This window comes from Columba livia, chromosome 4 (genome assembly GCF_036013475.1).
Source record: "Columba livia isolate bColLiv1 breed racing homer chromosome 4, bColLiv1.pat.W.v2, whole genome shotgun sequence".
Taxonomy (NCBI): Eukaryota; Metazoa; Chordata; class Aves; order Columbiformes; family Columbidae; genus Columba; species Columba livia.
Window position 1 is genome coordinate 28,190,497 of NC_088605.1, and position 9,155 is coordinate 28,199,651.

The 9,155-nt window shown below is 40.8% G+C and overlaps 1 protein-coding gene across 3 annotated transcripts; it reads right to left on the reverse strand.

The window, feature by feature from the left end:
• Nucleotides 1-90: 90 nt before the first annotated feature.
• On the reverse strand, nucleotides 91-9,154 carry SGCB (sarcoglycan beta). 3 transcript variants are annotated; one of them, XM_065060876.1, is made up of 6 exons: nucleotides 9,016-9,154; nucleotides 6,538-6,747; nucleotides 5,451-5,636; nucleotides 5,147-5,338; nucleotides 3,772-3,903; nucleotides 91-2,921 (listed from the first exon to the last, which is right to left on the reverse strand). In XM_065060876.1, the coding sequence occupies exons 2-6, from the start codon at nucleotides 6,715-6,717 to the stop codon at nucleotides 2,718-2,720; spliced, it is 894 nt and encodes a 297-aa protein (XP_064916948.1). In that variant the 5' UTR covers nucleotides 6,718-6,747; nucleotides 9,016-9,154; the 3' UTR covers nucleotides 91-2,717. The 3 variants fall into 3 exon arrangements, with proteins under 3 accessions (XP_064916948.1, XP_064916947.1, XP_013227725.3); XM_065060875.1 differs by lacking the exon at nucleotides 9,016-9,154 and adding an exon at nucleotides 8,864-9,009; XM_013372271.3 differs by lacking the exon at nucleotides 9,016-9,154 and adding an exon at nucleotides 8,048-8,068.
• Between the last annotated feature and the right edge of the window lies 1 nt (nucleotide 9,155).

The following is a 9,155-nucleotide window of genomic DNA, read 5'->3' on the forward strand; positions in this document are numbered from 1 at the left end:
TAATAAAACACTAGTTTCCCTGTCAGTAACACAACAACGTATTTGTAATGAGAAACTATATTCTTACAAATAACACTTCTGCACCACGGCTGCATGTTAGAATTTATTGTTTCTTTTCAAAACAAAGACTAGAAATTCAATTGTCTTTCACCTATTCAAACAACCACCAGCTTTCCATATGGTGACAACTCTTCACATATACGTTGTTTTACACGGAGGCATGTAGAATGTACTTTAAACACACAGAATCTTAAGTGCATCTGTGAGACTGAAATAAGGTGCCACACGATGTTTAAAATACGCATAGAAAAATGTACCTTAGGCAGTTAGAATATAAACACAAATAAATGCACAACGCAGGGCATATGTGGTGCCAAGATTTCTCAAACTGAGTAAAGAAGGCAACAAAATATATTAACAATACATAAATAGCGTCAAACAAATTGATAATTTATTTCATTTGGTATTTGTATGATTGGTTTTGCTAAGTTTTGGCAAAAAAATCCACACTTGAAAACCAGTTCTCCAGACCATGATTTACGAGTACCTTTGTGACACATCCCTCAGCTACGCTGCGTACAGTATTGTAAACAGAACTCTTGATAACGGCAACAACCCAATACTAGTAAAGGTATAGCAGCATTAACCAGTGAGCTTTACTGTGCTCTTCCTGTCTAATCTGCCTGACTGAGGCAGTATCTGTCATTTTCAAGATCTATTTCAGCTTCAAGAATTTGAATTTGAAGAATTTCTGCTCGTATTTTTATAGGTATGCGTGTATTTATATATATAAAAGTGACAAACTTCCATTAGCAAGAGTGAAAATTCTAAAAATGTTATAGTTTATTTCCTCCTCTTAATTGTAACAGATACTAATTGGGGCATTACTTGGCAGCAAAGATGTGTGTGTGTTTTCAGCAAAATGTGTCTTGAAGTGGTTAAGAAATATTAACTGCAGTAAAACTGTGAAGTTCATGAAGGCAGTATGCAAAATGGTGGTACCTTCCCATAAGCTTTAAACTGTGCAATTCAAAGGCTTTTGCTACATTTTAAACTGTTTATTCTGATTTCGTTAGAACAGCACTGCTGTCCACCCCCACAGGCCCCAGCAACTACCGAGCATCAAAATCTGGCTTTTGCTGTAGAGCAATGAGGGAGACGTGACCCTCTGGGCTCTCATGTCACTTAATGCCTGACCTAAGGATGCCCCGCTAGAAATCACTTCCACCCCTACACATCCTGCATGAGCACAGACTGACTGCCAGGAAATACCACAAAGTTCTTGTTGCAGCAGGAGCTGATTTGTAGTTTGTGGAATTTTATGTACTGTGAGAGCTATAAAACAAGGGTAAATAGTTTATCTTCCCCTAGCAAATGACCAATTCTGAAGTTAATATGTAACATTTGCTCAACTGTTAGGAAGAGAAGTGTGTGCTTATCTAGAAAAACTTGTAAAAAAACTACTTGGAAAGTCACCTTTGTGGCCTCCATTAAGGTTACTTGACGTTACTGCAAAACAAAACTATTTTAAACGGGAGAAAACACATGGGGAGGGAGGAGTGGGAAACTTACAGTGAGCAGATCTACTTTTAGTACACAACACCTTCCCTCTGCAAAGGCAGTTACAAAGCTGTAAGAGTTTCTGTAAGGTCCCAGTTTGCCACAAACAGTTTCACTGTTGACACATGGATTTATGCTGTTGTCACAGGATTGATACCATCACATTAAGAATTATAGACCTGCATTTTAACTTCAGAATTTAATTCTGAGTTTCTCAATAATACATCAGTACTGACATTTATGGGAAAAAGGAGATCTGATCTCAGATGCTGCTGCTTACAGTCATGCTTCAGATTACTACGTGTTGAATAATGAATTCAGACACTGTTCACACCCAGGAAAATACTTTTTTTGGGCAGTGAGCAAGTTATAAGTACATCTTTAAAAGATATACTTCTAATACACACACACTTTATAAATACTTCACATAAATTAAGCAACTGTAGAATCCCTGAACTGCACAAATAGAACAGGAGCTCAAGCAACACTTCCATAATCGCAAGGCTATTTCAAAATTAAAGTTACATTTCCACACTTGGTATTCATTTGCAAATATTATTTGTGCTAACGTAATTTTTTTCTTTAACTACATGAGGATATATGGCAGAAATAATGCAATATTTTAAAGCGAATCTGCCATTACCCCTCTCTTAGTACACACATGGTAAACCACATGATTTGGGGGAAATTATTACATCAGCCTTTGGAAAGAAACGAAGACAAAAATTTGCCTCTTCAGCCATCCCAGGCAAATCCACTTCCAAACAACAAATCCACGTTCCTGTTGAAGTAATTCAGATAGCAGTTGTGTTCTCAGCAGCCCTCAAGGTCTTGGGAAATACAACAAGAAGCTCCTTTATAGGCAACTGAAGGCAATCGAGACTGTTGCTAAGATCACTTTCTTTAAATATATTCTACTGATCCCAATTCAGGAAGGTACTTCAGTATGCATGCAGACTGAAAGCTTGCTGAATCGGTGTCGCTGTTATGGCTGACAGGATGATGCCGTAATACTGCTGAACGTAACAGCCTTTGCTTAAAAGTATTATATAATAAGTGTTAGTATAAACTGCTGTAAAACCAGAAATCCTTGAAGACATGCAATTACTTCATACAAATATATGTAAACACAAGAGAGAACTCTCCTGGTAGTGGTTTTAGTGCGTGGTTCCACACGGATTGACAGAAGTCTGACAACCCATGTTATGACCTGTCACCTGAACCTTGAACAGCGTCCCATCCGCACACATGCAGAGCTTGAAACGCAGCCAGTTGCCGTTATTGAACTGTTCCCCATAAGATGAACTTGGCAGTCGTGATGGGCTGACCATCACGGTTCCGTTCAGGATAATACTGTTTTCCTATTAAGAGAGAAAAAAAGCACCAAAACATCAAAGGTTCTAATTTAAATAAGGTAGGTGGTTTTTAAAAAAGAACAAGATGGTTTAATGAATCGATGACATCATTAGGATGGCTGTAGAAATCAACAGAACAAAAAGAAAAGTACGTATGACAAGGTTTCATTCTTTAAATTAAATTAGTGAGTAATGCCCGTTAATTTCTCAACTATAATCAGCAACGTACTTTGTTATTCCAATGGCAGATTGATATTGAGAGAGACAGCAGTGTGGCTTTTCACTTGACAGACCTATTAGCAAATGCAGTAAATCTAAAAATATGTACATGAAACATCAGTGTTTGAATTCATAGACGGAATTAATTCACACATTAAATGAAAGTGCATTTATCCCTATTTTTATCCTCCGTTAACCTTTTCCATCATTCTCTATTCTCTGCAATCTCAACAATGTCCGAAAATCTTAAATGAATGCTGGTGAGTTTTGCTGTGGCAGCACAGAAGGTTGTGCTCCCACCTGTGTGCTCTGCTTGTCCATCAAAGGTTGCTGTCTCCAGTAAAACATCCAGAAGAGAAGATGAATTCCTTTGGTATTAGCTCAGCTTTAATTGCATTGTGGGTTTTTAGCGTCTTAATAGCAGTAAATCATCCTTACCTGAAAACTACTGAACCGCTAATTAACAGCAAAGTAATAATCCACCTTTTAAAAACCTTACTATATACAATGACCGCAACTAAACTTTTATGCATGACTACTTTATATAAAATTTAAATCCATATAAAGCTACATTAGTTTATTATCAGCCTGAATTTGCAGCTAAGCTGATCAAAAAACACTGACTTGAGATACTTACTGCTTTAAGTTCCATGTTACCCCCCATTCGAAACTCAATGGTCTTGCCTGTGATGAAAACACCTTCGTTTCCACGGACAATAGCACGGCCATCAACCTTGATGTTGAGATCACTGGTTGCATTGCTGGTAATCTGAGAACATAAACCAAAAGAGTGTATTACAGATCAATGAAAATGCTGCTTGGGTTTGTCTGATTAACTTTAATTACCTTAAAAATATTGCTATACAATTTAATTAAAACCTTCACCGCACTTTTTGCCCTTCTCCCGTTATGCCTGTAAAGCTTCTGGCCATTTCCACGTTCATGTTTGAAAACAAGGATTACTTAATTTTGGAAGGTAGGTAAAATGGTAAAATAGTTTATGTCTGCATGTTGCTTGTGATAAAAAATAACAATTCATATGACTATTTTATGGGATACACGGTTAACACCTGTAACACTGGTAGCAAATATAGGCTTGCTGTTAGGAGTGACTATGTAAACTTATTCCTTTGTTTTAATTTAATCTGCTCCTCCTATGTATTTAAAGTTATTTGTCTGAGGGTTTTTTTTTGATTATGTGTTTGTTTGTTTGTTTGTTTGTGAGCATGCTATTGAATTGTTAACCTGCAGAGAAAGCACAAAGAAGAGCAAAGCAAATTTTCTCTTCTGTTTGTCATTAACAGCTCAATGCTTCCTAACACACACTCAACCCTCTACAAAAGCCAATACTACTCTACTAGTGTTATACAAAAGAACTACAGGATATACTCTGTCTGTAAAGCCTTTATTATAAGTGATGATATGCAAGAAAGAAACATCAGTCTGACCTGACATTATAAATGTACACACACAAATATTCAGATTTTAAAATTTTCTGGTGAAGCATATTTAGTGTAGAAACCAACTAAGAACTTGTTTGACCTAGAAGCCATGAACTGATGTAACTCCTAGAATGCTGTGATTACTCTCTACACTTTTACTCAGACTTCGGAAATCCGATCGTATTAACATTTATCTACAATAGAGAGAAAATGATACGTGAAGTTGTAGTAATTATTTTTCTAAGTTCTTACTAGAAACAGAGAAGCTTTCCATAGAAATTTTATTTCTGAAGCAGTTATTGAGGTACAAACAAATGGGTTGCTTAATAAAAAGACACACAGCCCTACTTGGTATGGTATTACAGATTAACACTCATTTATGTCAGTTTTTATTTCTGTTCTGATTTTTAGGGAGAGTTATGTTTTCAGAGCTGCATTTTAAGCTACATTTAGTCAAATTTCTAAATATGCTTGAAAGACTGTATTAGAAAACTTTTTTCTTATTCAACAACTACAGCAATTCTGTAATGAGCTTTTACAAAAAATAAGAAGTAGTTAAAAGAGACAAACCCTTTCTGTGGAGGCCTTTTGTACATTCAAGATTTTAACTCCGTTTGGCAGATGAAACTCATGAGTTTCATAGTCTGTGCTGAACAAGGTATTTTGTGTCCGTGGGTCAACAAATTCCATGCCAATATCGCTGGTAATAGAAGTTTTGTCTTTTTCCACACTAAGCTTGGTTGTTCCTTGCTGAAACACAATCTTCAGAAACAAAGTCCTTAAGTTAATGATGTTTCAGATATAACATTTATTAATAATGTGAGTGTAACTCCATAGCGATGCTCACCAACTTTAAATTAATGATATAACTTACAGGCTGATTATTTCCAGTGATCACCAAATCTTCATTACGTCTCCCTCCTACGGTGCTTTTATATAAGGGATGTATAACGCCCATGTCAGAAACTTGCTTAAACCGCAACAAGCCGCTCTCGTGGAACTCCATGCTGTCACAACCATTGGGACCGATTCGAATCACTGCCCAGATAACCAGTGTTATCTGAAAGAGAAACGCACATTTTCAAATACTACTTTGATCATTTGGATCTTCCCACAACAAGTATCGTATTAATTAGATGTTTTATTTGACATAATTATTAATATTGTTGGTTAAGTGAGCTTTAGGTGTGTATTTACTTCAGTATGTGTAATTCCTGCTGGAAACATCAGAATACATTTAATTATGAAAAGCATTTTGCATTTTAAGACTCATCTGAAATGACAGCTAAAATAATTTGTATTATATATCTATTTGAAATTAAATCACACCCATAATTAAATATTTTTCCAGTTTAAGGGTAACTGTGATATCATAAGATAAACAAATTTCCTCAACAAAGTAGCTCAGGATATATTTACTCTTCAACTATAAGAAAGCACTTTCTCATAAGGATGAAAAATAATTATGCTATGAAAAATAACTCATTACTTCTTATTGATCAAGCAATGAAGAGATGGCGGTTACAAAAATGAACGTTTTGAGTGCAGTGGCTGGTTAATTCCAAATGCTTACATGCAGCTCTGTTATTCTATATAAAATATTCATGGTGTAGCAGTTTATCCCGAATGCATTTGTACTGCACTAATAACACTTCGCACATTTGCTGTGTTTGAGTTTTGTGAATGGAGAGTCACTTTCAAGGTTCCTACTCCTGTGTTCCATAAATGGAGCACATGCTGAGGCCATGATAACTGAAATAATAGTGACAGAACCAGTATGATTCTTCCATCTAATCTTGCCCAGACTATAAACGAACAAAAAAGAAAGGAGATAAATGAAAAATTTCCTTCAGTGCATTCTAAGTCCTTTTCAGTCACACTGAAATAAGCTTTATTCCTCTAGTAAAGTGTCAAAATGAAATACGTCCTAATGTTGCTTACAGCCTAAGTATTATACTCACAATAAGGTTGATGACGGCCAAAATAAAAAGAAGAACAATCACACAAATGGCCAAGTTGCCTTTCCTGCCACGTAAGCCTGTTTTATGGAGACGGTCTTCATCGATTGGAATGTATCCTGCTTTAAAGTTACTGTTGTGCTCCTTATTAACGTTCCTGCGCTCCACAGCCTTCTCTCGCATAGACTTCTTCACCGGGCCATTAGAACTTTGCTATAATACAAAACATGGATTATCTGTTAAAAGGCATGTAAGTTGATCACAATGATACACATGTACATATGCAAAAAATAATACATCTGAATTAACTAGTGGAATATATTGCATATTATATTCAGTATTATATTTCAGTCTGCCACTCCGCACTTAGAATACACATGTACAACCACTGCAATCTCTCCTAACATTATGACTAAAATTAAAATACAGGTATTTTCAGGCAATGTATGTTTTTATATGTAATCTTTAACATGGCAGGTAGGAATTATTAGTGACATAGTCACAGTAAAAAAACAAAACAAAACAAAACAGCTGTAAAGAACTTGCATCAAGTTTTTACCTCTTAGGGATGATACAGGACATAATCCTGCACGTCATTTACCAATACACAGGACTTTAGTTCCCTCCATGCTAATGCAGGACAGACCCTCAATCCATCTATCCAAAAGGAGTGTGGTGGATACAGTTACTTGATAGCACAGAGTTTGCATTCAACTTTTATTACTTGAATGCAGCATTAAGAAAAATACGGTAAGGCTTCAAAGCTGGCATGGGGACCTTGGCCAGTCCAGCTTTAGTTTAATCATTTGAAGTGACCAGATTCCAAGGGATATCCCTTCAATGTGATAAACTAACATGCAGAGGAAACTGTTGTAGATACTCATAGGAAAAAACCCCCTTTGATATACTGTCATAACTTTGTCCAAAATTTTTTTCCACCTCCCTTGAATGGAGCAGGTTGCTACTTAAGGGTTCAGTTCTTCAAAGCAGAGGCTTGATATTCTTGATGGGACTATGTTTGCTCAGCTGAAATGAATGTTGACGCTGCACCTTAAGCTTATTACACTTCTATTTGTCTACATCCATGTAATGTTTAAAAAGTCTTCTGTTTTCTTCTCTAAAGAGGTGGTATTGAGAAAGGTGCTTGACTTGAACAGGTTTATGGAGGGCTTCCTAGACGATGTTCTGGAAGCCACTGTAACCCTGCACAAACTCAGAATTGAAGAGAAAACAGAGATCTGTACTCTGGGAAAAAAGAAACAGAAATCTTGTACAACAGCATAGTAAGTATCCTGTCATGAGGACAGTGTATTCCTGAAAATATCTGATGGCGAGAGAGAACTCCACTGTAGTTTTTTCACCTGATAAAGGCAGCACAACAGAAGACGGCACCAGGACTGGGACACTACGGTTACAACGGCGATTGCTGGTGCGTCCCTGCAGAACCAGGCAGTGCTTCCTGAGCCCCGACACAAGGCTGGTACCGGACTCCCCAGAATCTGGGATTTCCTACCTGCTGCCGCCAGCAGCGTGCAGGTATGCACATGGGCTCGCTCTGATGCGAAGTCCCGTGGAGATGCAGAACCTCCTACACGATGCACCCCGTTGTCTCCATTCTCGTGCGGCGCTGACAGTCCCTGTGCCGCCCCTCCGACCGGGTGACTGGGACACCCCTTATGACAAATTCAGCTTTCGCTCCAGTGTGAGGCCTCAGATGCTGAGGCTGAGCCCGAATCTGATCTTCAGTCTTATTTATACCCCGTCGCTGAGCTACCATAGTTGTACACTGTACCCAGACTGACGGCGCTCCTATAAATACCGACCGCCCTGCCCAGCTGCTCCTCGCGTCCCTGACCAGCGGCAAGTGCCTGCGTACGCGAGACAGTTACACTCCTGCGCGGAAATGCCACAACACTTTATTCCGAAAACAAAGAGTATTTGTCAGAGATTTCACGCCTGCGGGCACGACGGCGCGGCCCGGGGCTGCACCGCGTCCCGCCCGGACCGCGCCGGGCCCGGCTCCGAAGCGCCCCCGCGCCCCGCTCCGCCCCTCCCGGGCTGGGGCAGGCGGCGGGAGGCGACGGGGACAGAGGCGCCCGTCGCGGCCCCCACGCCCGCCGCCCCGGAGGGCTCTGGCACCAAACCAGCCCCGTCAACCGCCGCGAACATGGCGCCCCCGCCCGAGCGCCCCCTCCTCAAGCAGCGCCCATCGGCCGGAGCAGCGGCTCGGGCGACTCGCCGCGGGCACCGGGGCGGGCCTCGCTCCCCCCTCGCTCCCGCAGGGACGGCCCTGCCGCGTCCCCGTGCCTGTCTCCCAGCGGGGACAGACCTGCTCGGAGGCCGCCGCCGCCATCTTCCTCTGCCGCCGCCGTTGCCGGTGCCGCGGTGCCCGCCGGCGCCCCCTTGCGGCGCGGGAGGCAGCGAGCGGTGCCGCTGCGCCGTGTGACGCGCGTCGTTACCGCCGGTTCGGAAACGCGTTACCTGGCGGCGCCACCTGGCGGCAGAGGAGTGTTCCCCGCGGGCAGCCCGCCGGGCCGGGCTTTGGGCCCATGGGCGGCTGTGACACCCGGCGCTGCGTTACCACAACGGCGGCGCGCCAGCCTGCGTCGCCCTGGCACCCG

Bases quoted from the DNA above. Each gene is read 5' to 3' on its own strand.
- SGCB (XM_065060875.1), bottom strand. From the start codon at position 8,887: ATGGCGGCGGCGGCCTCCGAGCAG. The intron at 5,339-5,450 runs GTAAGTTATATC...TTGTTTCTGAAG, and splicing joins TCACTGGAAATAATCAGCCT to ATTGTGTTTCAGCAAGGAAC. The intron at 2,922-3,771 runs GTAAGTATCTCA...CTCTCTTAATAG, and splicing joins GTAACATGGAACTTAAAGCA to GAAAACAGTATTATCCTGAA.